This window comes from Bactrocera dorsalis, chromosome 3 (assembly GCF_023373825.1).
Source record: "Bactrocera dorsalis isolate Fly_Bdor chromosome 3, ASM2337382v1, whole genome shotgun sequence".
In the NCBI taxonomy this organism is placed as follows: Eukaryota; Metazoa; Arthropoda; class Insecta; order Diptera; family Tephritidae; genus Bactrocera; species Bactrocera dorsalis.
Window position 1 is genome coordinate 23,969,899 of NC_064305.1, and position 20,326 is coordinate 23,990,224.

At 34.0% G+C, this 20,326-nt stretch overlaps 1 protein-coding gene across 2 annotated transcripts; it reads right to left on the minus strand.

Moving 5' to 3' along the window:
* Positions 1–3,705: 3,705 nt before the first annotated feature.
* Positions 3,706–14,286, minus strand: LOC105228684 (putative helicase MOV-10). 2 transcript variants are annotated; one of them, XM_049451510.1, is made up of 10 exons: positions 14,083–14,286; positions 11,030–11,217; positions 10,854–10,967; positions 9,927–10,089; positions 9,245–9,636; positions 7,754–7,866; positions 5,476–6,225; positions 4,334–4,689; positions 4,012–4,144; positions 3,706–3,913 (listed from the first exon to the last, which is right to left on the minus strand). In XM_049451510.1, the coding sequence occupies exons 1-10, from the start codon at positions 14,110–14,112 to the stop codon at positions 3,897–3,899; spliced, it is 2,256 nt and encodes a 751-aa protein (XP_049307467.1). In that variant the 5' UTR covers positions 14,113–14,286; the 3' UTR covers positions 3,706–3,896. The 2 variants fall into 2 exon arrangements, with proteins under 2 accessions (XP_049307467.1, XP_011206908.2); XM_011208606.4 differs by having other exon boundaries at positions 3,706–3,944.
* Between the last annotated feature and the right edge of the window lie 6,040 nt (positions 14,287–20,326).

Consider the following 20,326-nt stretch of genomic DNA (forward strand, 5'->3'; position numbering starts at 1 on the left):
CTGGCTTTGAATCTTGCAAGTTGCAAGGGTATAAAATGTTTGGTTGCACCAGAGCTTAGCCTTTCCTTACTTGTTTTATTTAAGTTTTTGTAAGAGATGTAATGTAACAATTTATATTTTTTCAAAATTTTTTTAATACTCTTCAAATTGATGGAAAAACAAAAACGAATTTTTTACAACAACAAAAGTTATGAACGGAAAACTTAAAATACTTTATAATTCTGGTGTCGAAACAAAGCGCACAAAAAAAGCGATGAGTGATAAAAACATGATTTTAGTACTTAGTGTGCTTTCCGTTTGATCTACACACATATTTACATACATATGTCTGTACATAATTATAACTTGTAAACGTCGCGACGTTGAATTGAGAAGATTTTTTTTCCGTCCGGTAAAATTGTTTGGTCATTTTTCTGCAATAACATCCTTGAGCACGTCCTTCTGCTGATTGTCCTTATTTTATATGTACATATGTATGTACATATATGATCGATGAGATTAAACCCCTGTGATTGTGGGGGTGATCTAGATTGATTGTTTCAAGAAATAGGGTTAATAGGGTTGTTCTTCGTAAATTTGCTTAAAAGGTAAAATATTGAGTTAAAACATGTTAGTGACGATTTTTTAGTAATTGAATCCCTAATTATAAATAAATAATATTGGGTTTTAAATATGTATGTAAATGGAAGGAAGAAAAGTTAAGTATGGGTCGCTCCGTGCATTGTTAATTTTTTCTACGGAAAATGTAAATGAACTATACCATGATGGAAAAAGTATTAGGGAAATACCCAACATCGTGAATTGTACTCGATTCATGATATTTAATGCTCTTGACAACGTGAAAAGCTCGAAACTAAAGGAAAATCAAAACCTTTCAACCGTTACAACTATTAAATGTGTACCCTATGGATTTTCCATTTAAAACTTTCAACAACTAAAAAATTGAGTGTGAGAAGTTCATACAGTCATTTTACAAAATGTATGTAGTATGTATGTAAGTTTACATATATGTATGTATGCATGTGCGTATGTGGATGAATATACATGCATACATACTTATACAAGTGTACGTTGAATTCAAATTCGGGATATGTTTCAATGCAAAAAAACTTGTACAGAGAGATGTTTTGACTTTGAACTAATTAATCTCTTAAACAATTTGAGTTTTTAAGCTGAAACCAAAAGTAGCAATATACAAGTACATACATAAGTATGTACATATTTATGAAACTATAAAAATTTAAAAATTATAAATTTTGTTAATAATTGCACAAAAATAAAAGATCTCATTTTGAGCGAGCAAAAAAAAACTTCTACACTTAAGTACGATGGAGTTAGATGAAGTTCCGTCACATAGTTCAGGAACAATGTCATGTTTTAGAATGCTAGCGGTTGACGCGGGGCCCCACCAACGATACCTCTTTCTCATACCGTGGAGCGCGAAATGCGTAAAGATTTACTTTGCCAATGCAGGATGAGTGCACAAAAGATGCTTCATTGTTTCTTTGGTGCTTTGTAAGTACAGTAAGCCTCATTCGGCCACCAAACTGTATTCAGTGATCATTCCAACAATGTTCCTACAGTCTCTTCTATCGTGTGCCAATAAGAACTTCGGGTATTTGCAGTTTTGCACCCCGGTAGAGCGTTTCATCGCCTTTGGATCTTTCTTGCCAAGCTCCTGTATATATCGTCATATAAAGAATTTATAGGTTTACCAATGTCGGTCTTGTTTGCGGATGACAGCAGTCCACCACTCTTGACAGTCTCGTCCACTGTCCATTACCCTCGAAGCTTATGTGGCTTGGAACCCAGTAGTTCCTAGCCTCGCCACTGCTGCACTGTTTACCGAGATACTGTTGGCTGGTTCGATCCCTTTGCGAGAGTTCTGTTCCATTTGATGGACCCTCCATGAATAGATTTGGTATTTCTTTGCAGAAATATGTAAATCGGTTTTCCCTGGATTAAATTTCAGACTCGCTTGCGATGCTCATCTCCGGAAAGTGCTTGTCATCATACCATCTTACTACTAATGGTGTGTAGACACATTGTTGCGGAGTGCCTCCATAGAATTTCTTGGTCATTCTAGCATCGTTCTATCCTAATTGAATTCTTCTAGAGATTAATAGGCTTTTGCCTTCAAGAGATATTGCCTCGAATAGCTTCCCTAAAAAAGTTATTGAATGCTTTAGAAATTCAGGAAATGTAAGGGGTGCAGTATCTACGGATCTGCTTTTTAAATGCATGTAATTGACCACATTTCATCATTCGCCAAACTTGGAAACGACCCATGAAAAGAGGAGCTGTCTTTATGTCACTCATCAACCACGTCTAGCTATTTGGTGTAGAGGCATTGACGATGAAAACATCTGATGAGTCGGAGTTACGAGTTTTTGAGAGAAGGTTCTGAGGAAGATTTATGATCCTTTCCGCATTGGCAACATCGAATATCGCAGTCGATGGACCGATGAGCTGTACGAGATATCCGACGACATTGACTTTGTTCAGCGAATTAAGAGACAGCGGCTACGCTGGCTAGGTCATGTCGTCCAAATGGATGAAAACACTCGGCTCTGAGAATATCTCAACACAGTGCCCGCCGTGGGAAGCAGAGGAAAAGGAAAACCTCCACTCCGTTGGAAAGACCAGGTGGAGAAGGACCGGACTTCATTTGAATGGCAAATTAAACTATAACCGTGTAAGGGGTCTTCGCCAATAAAGAAGAAAAAGTGCGGCACATCCTTTAAAAATCACCTTTAGCCAGCACGTCCATACACAGCAGAATGTGACAGGCGAAATAAAAGGCTTTATAAGGAGCATTCGTGAATACATTCACGCCATCCCAAGCTCTTCATATGGGTTATACTTACAAGGTTAAACTCTGTTGCATAAAGGTATCTGCCTGCAGAGGTTCCAGTTTATGTTTCTGGTATTTCTCCTAGCTTCATGTCTGATCTGTGCTTTAGAACTAAAGGAGAAGCAGATGTACATACATATGTATGTATATATTATTAGAGAATGACGGTGTGCTTAACACTCTCTATTTCTGTACAATTGCATCTTGTATAGAGCATTACGTCTTCGACATTTCGCGAGGTGGATCCGACTTAGGTAGGTTCCCCACCTTGATTAGCTATTGCTAGACTACATTGTAAGATAAAATTGATACTGGAGCTTCCCAAAATCGCGTCATTAGCTTTAGTTTTCCTGGACTAAACCCACGTTGTTCCGCCTTTCTCAGAGTTGAGAAGAAGCTCGTTGGAAGCTATCTTACTTTTCTGGAGCTTCATCTGGTTTACACTCACTTCCTGGTATTGAACTCTCAGAATGTTAAATGAATACCTCGTCCACCTACTGTAGGATAAGTGAAGTCGTCTTGATCTATTCTATGTCGAGATATTTCTTCACTTCACCTTCTTCCAGCGTGTTTTTGTTGTCGTCGGCGCTTCCAACACATCATGCCATTTTCCAGAATCACACGTACAGTGTGTCGTCTGCCGCCTTATTTACCTGGAAGATGTACATATCTTTGTAGTCTCGATGAGAAGGCGTCAAATAGCTTCATCTGCACAATTTTCCAAAACTTCTGCTAGCGGCTAGAGAGGTTTGTTTGTGGAATTTTTTAGCTATTCTTCGTCAATTTAATTGATTTATACAGGAAATTAATTAAATCCCAACTAAAATTTTTCATTTATACATACAAATTAATTGTAATATTGTTTTTTTGTGTTTTAATTAAATTTGAAAGTAATTCAGTACATTTTATGATATTTGTTTAAGTGCAAAAAAATTATGAAAAAGAAACTGGACATTAAAATTAGAAAATATTTATATGTTTTAGAATGTAAATGATGAGACATGCTATTTAAAGGCATGCATTTGGTTTCAACTTTTTGGCGTCATGCGGAATAATTCACTGTTCATCGGTTGTTTTCATTTTGTCAGCACTAAAAATCACAAAAAGATAATAAAGTTTTAATACATTTTAATTTTTCACATGTGGAATGAATTTACCGTTTGTCTTAAAATTATCCATATATGTGCACTGCTGGATTATATATTCAAAATCATCACTTCGTTGTAAAGTTTTTGGGTTTCCTATGAGTATGAGGAGGGATTGTGCTCGTGATAAGACAACGTTGAGACGCTAAATTAACGAGAATAAATATTTAGTAATAATATTAGTTAAGCAATTTCTTAAAGTAGCTTAAGTCGACAAAAGCCAATCTCGGAATTTTAGCTTATGAACCATACATACATGTACATAAGTATGTGGTTCACATTAGATTAGATCGACTCAAGCTACTTGAATATATTGTCATAGAAATATTTTTACCTGCGGATCGGCGGTAAAGCCTAAATTACAAAATGACTTAACAAATGAGGCAATTATTATAGGTTTCTCTCGGCCTTGAAATAGCTCAACTGTGCCCACTTCAACACCCTGTATATTTTTCTCATTTAAATTCCGCTTTATGTATGTACATTGTAATTTGTATGGAGAGATTACTCCAATATCGCTCGGTTTTACCCTCAACTGTTGAATTGTCCAAACGACTGCATTGATTTCTAGTTGATTAAAGGAACTGCAAGATGTTGAAGATTTGCCAAGTTTACCATAAACTGCCATAAAAATCACTGGCCAATTTTTATTCTTCAAAATAGAAAAGTTTTGCAAACTTAACAAATTAGCTGAAAATAGGGAAAAGAAATATACAAGTAGTTAAAATATACATAAGAAATAATTGTGTAATACGCAGTCTTAAAAATAAATTTAAAAAAAATAGATGTATTTATTTTTTTATTCAAAAAAAAAAAAACACCTGATTGAACAGTTAAGAAACTTTTAGTAGTTTGAAGGATATTTATTTTTTTCCATACGTCAGTCCGAGTTGCGGCGAACGGCGACGAATGGTCACTCCACGGCCTTCGTGTACACTTTCAGTTACGACTGCTATATTTTCTTCACTGCATGCTAGATTAATCGAACGAATATTATTCAATAATGAATGCTGGGTCTCAAGATGGGTGATGTGTTGCGTATAGTACGCTCAGTAGGCCGATTATGTTGACCGTAAGTTGAGCGAAGCGCCCGAAACTCAATCTTCAGAGAACGTGAATTTTCGTAAAAAAATTGATCGTTTTCTAAAGGTTTTTCAGGCCTTTTCATGAAATGCCAAACAATACTGAACAAAAATAATATGACAGCTTGATGCTACTCACTCGTGATCTGTCAAAAAAAGGCTATTGAAATAAGTACCTGGATTACCGAAAGGTAGATTGCAATCGCATTTAGATTATAGTTCAATCCTTAATTAAAAAAATCGGATTCCATTTTTCACAAATACAATAGAATAAAAACTTTTCTGACAGCTGTCAAATAAAATTTTTTTTAACCTTGATTGATAATGCATTTGCACAACTATACATACTGATCGTGAAATTTACATCTTATTTGCCACAATTAAATGAACTCACCTAAATTGACTTTTGCTAATAATTCATGATTATAATAGAGATGATTATAGATATGCACAATTGCCGGATGTGAACGAAAGTTGCGTCTCAGACGTGTCTGTAAGGTATAATCGTAAGTACCATCCGTGTTGACTGCATAGCAATGACGTTTGAGCAAACGTTCCATTAGTGAATATTTGAGACCAAGTTCAGCGGCTACCGGTGACATGACAACCGGTCCTAGTTGTTTCGTATCTCCCGATAAGATTACACGACAATATTTTGTATTAACACTTGTTATGGCAATTAATGCTTCCGTTTCCATCGTGGCTCCAGCCTCGTCAATAAAAACATGCGTAAATGGCCAATCGACATTGGTGCCGGTACGCAAACGACCCATGGTAATGAGTGTCACTATAATGATGTTGTAGTTTTGCAACACATTCACAGATGGCGATTTGTATTCACGTTTGCAAAAGTTCGAGTGTTCCAAAAGGATTCGGCTGATATTTTTCATACCTTTTTTACATAATGACTTTGAGAATACGCGTAACATATGGGTGGGCGGTTTTGGACGTCCCATAAAGTTAAAACCGCTGCGTTGTGATGATAATTTTCGAAGCAATGGATTATTTTCAAATAGTTCACATAATTTCAAAGCGATTGTGTCACAGGCCGAATTTGTACTGGCAGTAATTAAAATGCGACATTTGGGTCGAGTAATGTAAAGCTGTAAAATGGCTTCGACGATTGTGGTCGTTTTTCCGGTACCTACATAGAGAAACATATAAAGAATATGTGTCTTTAGATATAGATTGCATAAACATTGTTGTAATATATGAGATCGGTGCGATTAGTATCCATTGATTTTAGAAAATTAAAAGAAGTATGTCGGAACCTAGCAGGATTCTATGTTTTGGATGGGAAATTGCTCATTGAAAACAAGAGGCTTTGCTCCTCCGCTACGATGGCGATATAACTATTACTGAACTCTACTATCCCGAATTATTGAACTGCCGAATCGAGATAAAAATTTGTCCTATTCGGGAAAGAAAAAAGTCTTTTGAGCGCCTTTTCCAAATTTGGAAACAAAAACTATAAGTGGATTAAGGAGTTCATCACCGCCCCAGTAACCTATTTTGTAAACTATTAGAAAACATATTTTTCAGACGAGTTAAAGAAATTGGAATATCCCTAGGTCAAGTTTATCGAGATAAAGCGAGAATAATATGTTGTGAAATTAATTGTCACCTTTTCCAAAATTTTCGATTTTCTGTTGTAGGGTAAATACTAATCGGACTGTTTTTGTAGGCTGGAGCAAGCTGTAATATAATATATTTAAAATTATATATGTGTATATATGTGTGTATATAGATATGTAAATAATTTGTGGCAAGGCAGCACCCGTAAATTGTAATTAAATTCTTCGGGTAAATGATATTTCAAAAAAAACTTATTTTGTTGAGCTCGTAGGACTGTTCTTTACAGCAGCTGCTTAAGTCCGTTAACCACAGTAGTGCGTTGCGATTTTTACAATAGATAAAAAATATCGAACAAAGAATTTGTCTCAATTTTTGTATTTCGAACCAAATTTTGTGCGAATATTGCAAAAGGCTTCAGTTTTATCAAAAACACTAGCCTTCGAGTGGTCAAAGCCTTCAATGACGGTCGAAAGATCGTTGAAGGCATGCCTCATTCTGGACGACCTTCGACCTCTTCAACTGATGAAAATTTTAAAAAATAGAAGGCTTGAAAATCGTCAGGCAAATACTAGAGAGATGGCAAGAGAGCTCGACATCTCTCGAGGGTCCGTTCGAATGATTTTAGTGGATATTTTGAGTATAAAACGGGTTCTTGCTCGACTCGCCCCGAATATGCTTAATTCTTTCCAAAAAGAGTACCGTATACTTTCTTCGGACATGCTTGATTGTATCAATTCCGATCCCACATTCATGGAGAGAAACTGTCGATGAGACATGTGTTTAAGAATTTGACATGCAAACAACTCATCAGTCATTGGAATAGAACCCGTTTTCAGACAATTTAAGGGATAAAACAAAATTCGCCGAAGTAAGTGAAAGCCATTCCAAAAAGTGCTTATGTAAGGAATTTCGAGGACTGGAAACATCGTTGGCATAAGTGTATTACATCTGACGGAGATTACTTTGAAGGCGACAAAGTAAACATTGATTTTGTGTTTTATTTACAATTTCCGGACACTTTTTGTTCACAACTTTTTTCACTTTTTTGTCACAATGTATGTGTGGTATGCCATATACTATCTATAGTTAATGTTTACCTGGTGGCCCAACGACTATATATGGCGCATAGGGGTTCGCACCGCCGACAATCTGCTTTACAGCTTGTAATTGTTCGGGATTCTCAGAAATTTGCCTATTAATTATTTGTAATCTGTTGAAAAAATAGAAAATAATTAGTTTCTTAAATAAATATATATGTATAGTATTTAAATAATATATATGTATCAAAACAATTGGGTAGTCCGTCTCTGCGATAAATGGGGTAATTATTGGGATATCTTGATAACGTGTTCCTTGGTATTTTGATAAGATTGGTATTGCGGAATCATGGCAGTGTGCTACAGTTAGGCCACGAATTGAGCTAGAAAATTCTATCACGGTAGGGAGTGGCATCGGCCCATAAAATTTGTTTCGAAAGTAGGCGTGGTCCAACCCTTAACAGATTTTATGTACCTCAGAAACAAAGGGAACTACGGATTGGTGCCATATGTTGCTGAAAAATCCACTCTTCTCCATAAAGGTCATTCGCTAATTGGATTAAATTATCTTCCAGTAGAAGAAGTAGTTAGAATTTGTTTTTGTTGGAATAAAATAAATATGAGATTTTCTTGCATATCCGAAAACACTTCAAAAATTAGTGAGTCTCCATCATGAATCCGCTTATGTCGCGTTTGTTGTGGATGCCTCAAATTACACCAATACTTATTGCAGCCATCAGGTCTATCTAAGTTAAATTTGAAATACTTCCCTCTAAAATCTATATTTTTCGGCAAATGTCAACCGAGCATCAATGTGGCTGCCATTTCCCCTCGTCTGACCGTAGAAGTCCGGGTTTTTTTTAAGAAATTTGTTATACTATTCCTGTGTCTAGATACTCTAGGAAACAGAACTATGACAGATATATATACTTTCTTCTCTGAGTTACATAAGTATATACATATATCTCACAAACTGCTAAAGCTACATATAGTATATCAAACAGACTGTTCAAAACATTTTCTTCCTTTTAATATTTCATCATATGGTGTGCAATATATTAAGACATTCTAGGACTATAACTATGTAAATAAACCTTTCAAGACACTAAAGTAATGAAGGGTAGGAAGAGGTACATGTGAAGTGAACAATGAAAGTGGTTTTAGGTGAAATCCCACTACCCGGCCAATTCGGACTAAATTTGGTGAATTACAATATCCTGACATCTTTTACATGATCATTTATATTTTGAAAACGGGAGAAAGCGCACAATCGCTCCCACTTTCCATATAGTAACACAATTTAATACTCCATCTGATTCTTTCACTAAACATTTGACATTGTAAATAATGTGGACTTTAAATCTTTTTCTGTTTCCGAAAATGGACGAAATCGGTTCTGGAATTATATATATTTATGTATGGAATGTATATACATATACCTATTTTCCAAGACCTGAAACCCACGCCTTTAAGTGAATAAAATGTTCGGTTACGACTTATCCTTACTTGTTTTTATACATTAAAAAATCTAAATAAAAAATTAACACTTACTTAACTTCCTTGGTGAACTCTTTTTTATAGGGATTTCTATTGGGAAAAATATAGGCACGACGTACTTCATTTAACAATTCCAATGCACGATGCTGATAACGAACATGAACGCGATGGGAGCGAAATATAATATCATATTTTTTAGCAACATCAAATCGTGGATTAGAACATTCGACATAAGCGGTCTTTCCCTCCAGTCTATCGAGTATACCGACTTCACGAAAAACTTCGACACCGCTGTCGAGTGACTCGTGTGGATGTTGTAACAGTAGATCCACGGGATAATTAAGTTCATGTTGTGACAGTGCACGACTCATAAGAGGCACAAAGACCACCTCATCCATTATAGGGTTAAGAATTTCATCAATATTGATATGGGATGGTACGTTTATCTACAAAATTATAGCAATTGGTGTGAATAAACAATTATATATACGGGTATATGTTTGTATATGTATAGTATCGACTTTATACTATCGGTTTTTAAATGATAAAACTATAAATTTGTCTTAGCTATGAAACAAATAAAGAATTGCTACTTGTGGAGCCGAAGTGAACATTACAATACATTCATAGGAGGTAGGAGTGCAGCCCTGTTATCTATCGGGCTCAATAAATTCATACTAATAGAAATATTTGCATAATTATTTAAAATTATATTTGGTTATTTTTCTTCACTTACATTAAATTTTAAAAACCTTGTACCAGTAGCATTACTTACTACCACATTTTCGAGATATACACTACAATACGGCAGCATAGTGTGAAGATCCTCTATTTGTATGAGCATTCTGAATATCTTAACAATGTTGTTTACCGTTAATTTTGTTGTGCTTAAATAGTCTCTGAAAAAATTAGTTTTAAATTAAATTGACATCAATTTGAAAAATTTATTTTAATTAAATTGAATTAGGCCAGGAGTAGATAATTAAAAAAAAAAAATATTAAAATACGGAACCCTTCGAAAATGAAAGATAAAATAAGACATTAATGAAAAGATTTTTTTTTGTACAAGATAAAAATAAGACTCCAAAAACTTGGTTATTTGAAATTTTCACATAAGTGTGTATATTTTGAGCTTAAGTGAAAAATGTCTATGTATATACAAAAGTCGGAGCCTAGTTCATGACCTACAACATTTCCAAATAACTTTTTTCTATTATTATATAAAACTATATAGTTTTTCTTGAAATCGAGACAAACTATTTTTAACGCCTATAAATTCAACCAAGCCCCTCCCTTTCTTTATCGCGACCCCAGATCGTTCGGAGAATATTTTTCCCTTAATGCTTGTTATTTTATCTTTCGTTTCCTAAATATCTTCAATAAACTATGCATTTTTTAATCATTTTAAAGGCTTCTGCACTAGTCTAAATCGTTTTTTTTTGATTTTCTTTACATTTTTTCGTCTCGTTCGCTATTGTAAACATTAATTTCATTAATTATTATGTAACGTAGCGATTTTGCTATAACCGCGTAAGAGTAGTCTACGCCAATAAAGCAGAAGAAGAACGATTTTGTTTAAAAGCAATAGGAACTTATAAATGTATGGCAGTTTAAAATATGCCCAACAAGTATATTTTTCTTTTAGATTACTTCTCACACTCACTCTATCACTTTGTCACCTTGGGCCAGAAATTCACTTTCAAATCGATTCCCTTGAGCTACCTTCATTTCATTTGTTGGATAATAATATTCCAGGTCTTCGACTATTGTGAAAATTCTATGAAAAAAAATAATTTTAATGAATATAAAATCAAGTTATACCTTTATATATTTTATTACCCGAAAAACGGTTGTTCAAAAATACGATAACACGGAAGGTCAGTACGAGGCTTTTGTACTTTCGGCCCTGGTGGCTTTTCGACATCTTCTCTGATATTAAGTTCATTCTTGAACTTAGAGCATAATATATCTGCATAGGTCTTGCCAGTGCTAATTCTTAAAGGTTTCTCCACAATCTCGGGAATGCCCTGTAAAAAATGAAGTATATTTGAGATGGATGGGCATGTGATTGGTATTAAAAATTGATTTTAATGTTTTATTCTAGCTACCATATATCGTTTATCGATTGTCTCTATATTGCATATAGATAACTTCGATCGTTTACTTTTTAAATATAGTCGGTTAAAATATTTCATTAAATTCCATAAGTCCATACCTTCACCCTGACGGGATATTACAATTTCCGTCATTCAAAGATAATATCAGTTTGTATACTGACATACTGGTTTCAAAAGTTTTTCATAATTATAATTTTGACGGTCCACTCCGAAATTTATAAATTAGTCTCTAATGAGCCTAAAGCACATTTTTCATTAAAAATAATAATAAAAACAGTTCCAAATTTGATAAGTAAAAAATATTGGTTTATAAAAATTGTTTATACTGTATGTATCATTGGAAAGCTGAGAAAAATAGTAAAGAATAGGCTGGCGAAGGGGGCCGTCGCCCCGGGCGCAACGTCTTGGGGGTACACTGACAATGTAATAATCTGAATAACAATGAAAAATATTAATTTTTACTCGAATACTCTTCAGTCTTTCTATTTGTTTTATATTTTTGGCTTATGTCTTTCTTAAAAATAGTGATAGAACTTAAAGATGCACTTTTATAACAAATACTTTTATTTCTCCAAAATTTCAAAAATGGTATTTTAAAACTCCAATTCGGGCAAAAATTCCTGCAAATTGTGTCAACAGTATACAAGATATAATGCGAAAATGGGTTTTTTCTATGGCTTTTAATAAGATGTCTTTTAAATTTACTATCAATTTTCTCAAAAACCGTATTGTGAGAATTTTGGAACTTCAGAATTTGCGTGGCTTCTAGTTCCTATATTTTATATACTTAATATCGAAATAAAAATTAACTTTTTGTTGAACCATCTCATGAAACTTGTAGGTATGTAGATAAAGGGGGACGGCAGAAAATCCTTGGCCCCGGGCGCCCGAAGTTGTAGCTACGCTACTGTTCGTTGCAAACGAAGTTAACGTTTTTTTGTTGTTTTTGTTTTAACAAACACGAAGTAATTTTATCTTTAAGCTTGAATGCTAAAAACATAAATATTTAGAGAATAAGTTGAAATTGTTTATGTGAATTGCTATTGCTCATTTCTTATGCCATTGAGTTATTATTGTCCCATTTTAATACTCTCGCAACATGTTTCAATAGAGTATATTAGGTTGGTGCACTTAACGGTTGTTAGTAGTGTCTAAAACTGATTTTAGTACCTGTTAAAATTTTATCAGACCAAACTTACGCCCATTTACTATATAACGGTATTTTTAAAACCTTTAGGTTGTTTGACTTTACACTAGTTGACTCAATGAAAATATTGCATAGAAAATTAAAGCATATGATATTCGTAATAAGGGTCAACTTTATTTTAAAACTCGATTCATACCGCCGTAAATCGGATTAGACTCCCTACATTGTACATACCTGTAGAATAGTGAAAGAGACTTCAATAAAATTAAATTATTCGAGGACATAAGTATGTATGTACATATGTATATGTAGATAAGCATAAAGTAATTCGGTGTCCAAAACATGGTGGTTATTACACGTCTCTAATTTGTACAAACTCCGTGAGTATACATACATACGTACAAGTGGCTGCATCCCACTTACATATGTAGATGTACATACTTAGATCTCTTCCTTACATCGTATCATATTACTTATGTATGTGTTATACATACATATGTAAATAGACTAGAAGCACGCTTATAAATACATACATACATTATGAATCATAAGCCAGAAATAGCGTAACAACTTCAGATAAAAATGATGAATGACATAGTACATACATACATATGTACATATGCTTATGTAATAGTATATACATAAGTTTAGATGTGTGAATATTTATACTGATGTGTGGACCGTGGTCCTTTTGAAGATTGATCTATCGAAATAAATGTAGTTTTTGAAAGAAATATGTTAAAAAAATAGGTTTGATTTATAATTTTTTGTCCGGTTCTTTTATAAAATTTCGAAAATTCGAATTTTAGAAATAAATGTGTTAAAAAGTAGGCTTGATTTATTATTTGTTTAATTTTTAGCCCGGTGTTTTTATAAAATGTCGAAAGATATACAAAGAAAGCATTGGAGCAAAAAATATTAGGAACCATCGTAAGGAATTCACCAGACCTTTGAGAAGGCTAATTTCTCTATACTATATATATAAAAATAAACAATTAATTTTTGTGATAATAAAAATCACAGTTTTTTTTATTTTTTAATACTCTTTTCCATCGTATGGCGAATTTACATACAAAATATTGTGGATAGCGCGATCCATGATCCGCGATGCGGATTTCAAAATATTTAAATATTTTGTGATAATCCATCAATATTGCATGCCACAGTAAAATAAACCACAATACATTTATTAAAAGTTTACTGTCTTGCATAGTTAACGATGTTTCGTCTAAACATAGGCGGTATAAAAATATTTCATAACTTTTCGTGTGACTTTGGGAAAAATTTTCTAAAATATAATACATACATACATATGTACATATGTATATCACATTGTCAAAATATTCTTTTCAAAAACACCATGTTATGGGCGTGGCAATGGCCCATTTGCGTCCAATCCCAATTGAACGTCAAGCATACATACTTACATACATACATATGTACATACATATGTATGTATGTATGTACTTGTACAAGTTTCATCAAGTTTACCACAATTTTTATGCAAGTGTTTTGTTGCGCGGACCGACAGGCAGTTCGACATCTATTATTCGGAATCAATTCCAGAAAATCATAAACACACACACACATTTGCTTTTAAAATATGTTAAGATTATTTAAAAAAATACCTTTTTTGTTTTTTTATCTCTTTTGTTCATTTTTATATCCTTTCTAGGTAAACTTGGTTCCACTAATATTTTTATTAAAAACTATTTAATTTTTAATGTATCTGCATACATATATAGTATGTATATACACTTTGATAACGAAACGTTAGATATGTATAAGCAATCAGATTAAACGTGCAAGTCAACGATCGGCGCAAAACTAAAGCTCCGGTTTCAAAGAATTGTAAAATATTCAATTTAAATGTCTAGAAGCCAAGCTCCTTTTCGCATTAAACATCTGTAAGTACAGTGAAGCGTGGTTAAGTGAAATCTGCAACGAAGCTTTCTAATAAACCTTATGAATATATATACATAAATATTTTTTTGTATTTTTATGTCATCATTAAAGTTATTCCTCTTTTAAGTAATTAACAAATATATTCGATTTCATATATGTTTTTTCACGAATTCATCCACTGACTTGAAATGTTTTCGTCACGTTTGGTTGGCATAACGCTAGTAATTTATAGAACAGCAGGCGGGCGGAATGTAAAATAATTTAAATATTTTCAATAGCTGTTAAAACTTAATACTAAATAAGTAACTAAGGGCTAAGCTTGACTGTAACATATTATATTATAAATATTTCTACATATTTGTAAAGTCCAAAGGTGATATTGATATCATTGGCCTTAACACCCGCGCCGTTAGTTCTGCTTTCTTCAGAATGGATAAGGAAGCAAAGCAAATGGGTCTGGCTGGCAGTGGACGAGAGCAAAACGAAATATCGAATATAATATAAAAAGTCAGAAATATGCTTTGAGTTTCACATATTCGAATGTGACTTAATAAGTTGTGGTCCAATTTCGAATATTTTTTTACGTTAGATATCACGCTTTGAATGCTTCTACAAACTTACCAAAATACATTTTTTTGAAATATTATTTACCCGGAAAATTTAAAACAATATCCGGTTGGTTTTTTGCCTTAATGTATATGTATGAAATTCGTCGAATAGTCCATAAGTTATACGAAAAGTGCGTGATGCCACGCCCATGGCCCATTTGTGAGACTTATTGTTTCCAAAGTGTTTCTATGCCATCAAATTTGGTACTCTACTAACTTATATTGAAGGTCAAGGATTCACTTCGTTTCAATTCCATATGTGACATAAGCTTAAACGTAGAGGTAAAATTTAATACATACATATGTAAGTACATATGTATGCATATTGAGTTATATGAAAAACGTCAAGCTGAGGATCGGAATTGAATAGAATAGGGTTATGAGGTTTAAACCAACTTTTTGCATATTCAGCGCTAAATCACATAATTTTTTGAAAACTTGTCCATTCAATTTAAAATATCACACATTTTGATCAACTTAAACGGATTAATATCAACTGGAAAGTCGGAAATCACGAACGAAACGACATATTCATAAGATTTATTAGAGTGACGAAAACCATTGTAGGGAGTATGCGGTAATTGGGTAAATCGTAGACTAAATTGACGTATTTCCGGCATTAAACTATACTATGTCCAACAGAGCTCTGTTAATTTTCTGATTGTTAATAATCCTAAAATTTTAGGTGTAATATTTGCACCTTATACAACCGCGATAACTGCCAAAGTACAGAGCCACAACAAAATCCTCAAGTCTCTAGCTGGTAGCTCATAGGAAAAGGACAAAGAAACGTTGTTGGCAACGTACAAGGCAATCGGCCGGATGGTATTAAACTACATCGCACCGATATAGTAGCATGGCTGCAGTGAAACGTAGACCAAGAAGTTTCAGAAGTGTCAGAACACACTCCGAAGTAAAACAGTATGCCTCTTGATGTCTCCGATCAAACACTTACATAGCGAGGCCCGTATGTTTCCGGTTAAAGAACACAACGAATTTTTCTCTAAGCACTTTATGTTCGAATCTTTTTGCAGAAACCATGCAAGATGCAAAAGTATAAAATGTTCGGTTACACCCAAACATAGCGCCCGTTTATTATAAAGTTTTGCTGACCCTTGACTATTTTACCACTTTTTTCATTCTTACGAATAGTGAGAGTATAGATATAACGTTCAGCTGCATCCGATCTGACCCCTTCCTTATTTTTTAAGTTTTAATTTAAATAGGTATGTCTGTACAAAATTAACAGAGAATAATATAATACCTTGCTGCATGTAAATTAGGGGAATCCCCCAAACCATTTCACCGGTTGAGCTATAAACGTAAATTTTCAGTTAAAAAGAAATATTTATTGCGAAATGTTACCATCAATTTTAAATTTGTAATTCATTAAAATTCAGAAGATGAACTAATATTAAAATTATTACCACAGTTGCTTGAACAGTATGGTTCCACCAAAGCGATTGTTATCAGTCGAATTTTATACATTAAAACTTGTAAAAATGGATCTACTAATTTGGAATATAAACAATCTCATCTTCAATGTGAACATCTTATTATAATTATTTTACAATATATGTATATGCATATCATCCCGTTTATTTACTTAGATGGGGTATGAGAGTTGGCGTAGTTATCCGGTCGGATTTCGTTGTGTTATAGCAGAAACAGTGGAAACGTAGAATCGTGGCCCGTGTCAGCTGATATCTTATGGGCGCGCAATGTAAGTGAACAGTGAAAAACGCTACTCCCTTCTCTCTTTGACGTAGGATGCCGTGAGAATTCACGACGTTTGGATTTTTGCCGCAGAAACGTGTCAGCTGATTGCTCTCTCACAACGCAGGGTTGCCAATATCGATATACTGCAGTAATTATCAACTTTTATAATTCAATCTGTTCAATTCGTTTGAAATTTTCTTAAAATAACTCAAAATCAGAGTCGAATGCTATTATTTATAAATATATAAACTATTTTTAATAGTTTGTTTTCAGTTTTGATATTTTATATTGTAAAAAATTGTAATTGAAAACAAAGATGTGCTCAAAACTACATATATATGCGTATTGGCATGGATAATATGATACGAAACTCTTTGATTCGAGAGAGAGGTGTCAAAACTAGCATTTTTTATAACATTTGTCAATGATGCCACTGCTGAAAAAAATTATATTGAGTATGTAATAAATTATACAAAACACTAAATAAAACACTTTGAAAATGCATACATATATAAAAGCTAAAATGCAAAATGATTAACAAATTTTCATAAACATTTATTTTGCCAAAATATGTTCGCACAGTTCAATGAAATTTCATTTCACACTAATATCGTCAAGTAATTATAGCGCTTTACTTCTGGCATCCCGCCTTTTCTGAAATCAACTGTCAAAAATTCCCTAATCTCCTTGGCTGTCAAATAATCAGGGAACGCGTTTAGGTTGGTACGCAGCTCTCAAGTAATTGCTCAAGAAAAAAAATACATTATTTCTCAAGTAATTTTGACAGCTGGTTACGCATTGTGAATGATCCTCATTAGAAGTGCAAGAGAGAATAAACAAAGAAAATAAACTTTGTACGTAATATGTACATATGTATGTATGTGTGCAGGTTTTCCATATTCGCATTTTATTGAAAAAAAAGTACTAAAAATTAGTACCAGCTTACTTTAGAGCTGCATACTAGCACAAGTAAATTTATCGCAGGAAAGTTTCTTGTCCGTTTCTTAAGCGTTTTTTGTTTTTTTGACCGGTATGCTTTTTCGCCAGGTATTTTAGAAGTAGTTCTTGATTTTCGGAACAAAAAAGATGTCTTTACAAATTCGTCAATGAATTTGGAACAGGTTGAGTAACCTTTATTACCGCTATTGTACTCAAAATGTTTATATTTTGATATTTTAAAAGATGTACTTTTATCTATTGACTTGCAGGTTTTCTTGTAGAACGGCTGCCATGATGTTTTAAAATTCAATATTAATTTCTCTTTATTAATGACTTCAACCAAAAATCCCTTACTTTTAGCTTCTGAAATCAAGTTGTTGTACTGAGCTGAGACGTATATTGGTTAAAATTTAGAATAGCATCCCCGGATTTCGGGGATAAAATGGGTATCACTGGAAAGATGACGATCTCCAGATCACGAAAATATAAGAATATCCGCGCCGGCGCTTTAAAAAAAATAACCATGGCAACCCTTTTCTTATTGTGCAAATGCAGAGAATTTAACTAAATCAAAATAATCGAAATAAACCTTTATTTACAACAAATATTAAAAAAATTAATATACAGAAACGTTATAGTGAAGTGTTAGTAAGTGAAAAGTGCATAATATAAGGAAAAAGTTATTCGCAATCCACAAATTATCAATGTAAAAGTTGTCAATTTTTCAACTTTAAATGCAAATATCTTTAAAACTATAAGTCAGCGGCAACTATATATATATATATTTTCGTGATCTGGAGAACGTCACCTTTCCAGTGATACCCATTTTATTCCCGAAATCCGGGGATGCTATTCTAAACCCCAGCCCGTATATTCTATCTTTTCTTCTAATATGAGGGCTGTCCGATAAATAACCGACCTAACCATGATGCACGCGACTTTTTCAAAATTTTTTTTTTTTATTTTTCTACATAGTCTCCTTGTAACTCCACACACTTCTCCCAGCGATGCTACCATCTCTGCAACCCTTCCAAATAGTACTTGGCGTCTTTGTCTGCAAAATACGAGTTCACGAAAGAGATTGCCTCCTCATTTGACGAAAATCTCTGGCCGCCGAGCGCAGTTTTAAGTTGAGGGAACAAAAAAAAGTCGCTTGGTGCTAGATCCGGTGAATAAGGTGGATGGTCAAGCAGTTCGAACCGCAATTCGTGGATTTTCGCCATGGCGACTGTTGAGGTGTGAGATGGTGCGTTGTCTTGGTGGAACAAGACTTTCTTTTTTTGCAAATGTGGCCGATTTTTCGAAATTTCTTCCTTTAGCTTGTCCAATAATGATGTGTAGTATGCTCCTGTTATAGTTTTTCCTTTTCAAGATAGTCGATAAAAATAATTCCATGGCTGTCCCAAAAAACACTCGCCATCACTTTCCCAGCCGAATACACAGCTTTAGGTTTTTTTGGGGCTGGTTCCCCTTTTTCAATCCACTGTTTAGATTGGTTTTTTGTTTCGGGCGTATAATGATGAATCCAAGTTTCGTCTACAGTTATCAATCGGCGCCAAAAACGGGTTTTATTGCCTCTAAACTGAGCCAACAGAGCACTGGAAATGTTCATGCGCGCACGTTTGTGGTCTAGCGTAAGCAAACGCTGCACCCAACGCGCGGACAGCTTTCTCATGCCCAAATCTTGGTTTAATATGTGACAAACAGTTTCTTTTGACATCTTCATAATCTCAGCTATTTCCCTAACTTTAATCCGGCGGTCGTCTAGTACCAATTGATGAACTTTAGCGATGTTATCGTTAGTGGTTACAGTTTTTGGACGCCCAGGACGTTTATCATCTTCCAAGCTCCTGCGACCACGTTTAAGTATAGCTACCCAAAATTTTACGGTGGTAAACGATGGTGCAGAGTCACCATACACAGAGTCCAACTCATCTTTGATTTGTGAAGGCGCATTGCCTTTCAAAAATAAAAATTTAATTACAGCTCGATATTAAATTTTTTCCATTTTGGGGAAATCACCGAAATAGACTCACAAAAACGACTGTCAACAGATAATTGCGCAAGATAAATTTCTGAAATTTTGGCGAGTAGCTATTATAATATGCACAATTTGAAGTAGAAACTTTTTTTTTCAGATGTGCCGCTAGCTTCACGTTGAGGTCGGTTATTTATCGGACAGCCCTCATAAGTCTCTTGGCTGTTCCAAAATTACGATAACATTGCAAAAAGGGAATGTCCTCGCACCGGAAAGTATCGATACATTTTATCAAAACGATTGATTGATACGAGGGTAAAAAAAAACCTTATGAGTGTGTTGTTACTATTTTGCCCTCCGCAAGCATCGCTAAAAACGTGATCTAAGCAGCCGACTAACCAGCCAATCAAATTCAGTTATTACTAACGGTTTAAGTGAATAAACATGTCAAATTCAAATGACCTTTAATTGTAAGACAAGATTGTTAGTTGGAAGAAAGAAATAAATCCATAATTTATTCCTTTCTTCCAATTTACATTTTTTTTGGCCGCTAGTATTACAATGGCGTTTGACCTTTTTATTTCTTTTTTCAACCTGACGCGTAGTTTTACGATTCAAAAGAGCTAATATGGGTAAAAATCTATTTCGTCAAAAACGGCTTTTATTCCCTTCTTCCAATTGGTGATTCATTTCTAATAAAGAAGCACAAAAATGCTGATTGAG

Excerpts from the sequence above, each read along its gene's own strand:
- LOC105228684 (XM_049451510.1), bottom strand. The coding sequence starts at position 14,112 with ATGAACAAAAGAGATAAAAAAACAAAAAAG. Across the intron at positions 10,968-11,029 it reads TTTGAACAACCGTTTTTCGG|AATTTTCACAATAGTCGAAG; the intron begins GTAATAAAATAT and ends TTTTTTTCATAG. Across the intron at positions 10,090-10,853 it reads CAAGGTGACAAAGTGATAGA|AGACTATTTAAGCACAACAA; the intron begins GTGAGTGTGAGA and ends TAATTTTTTCAG.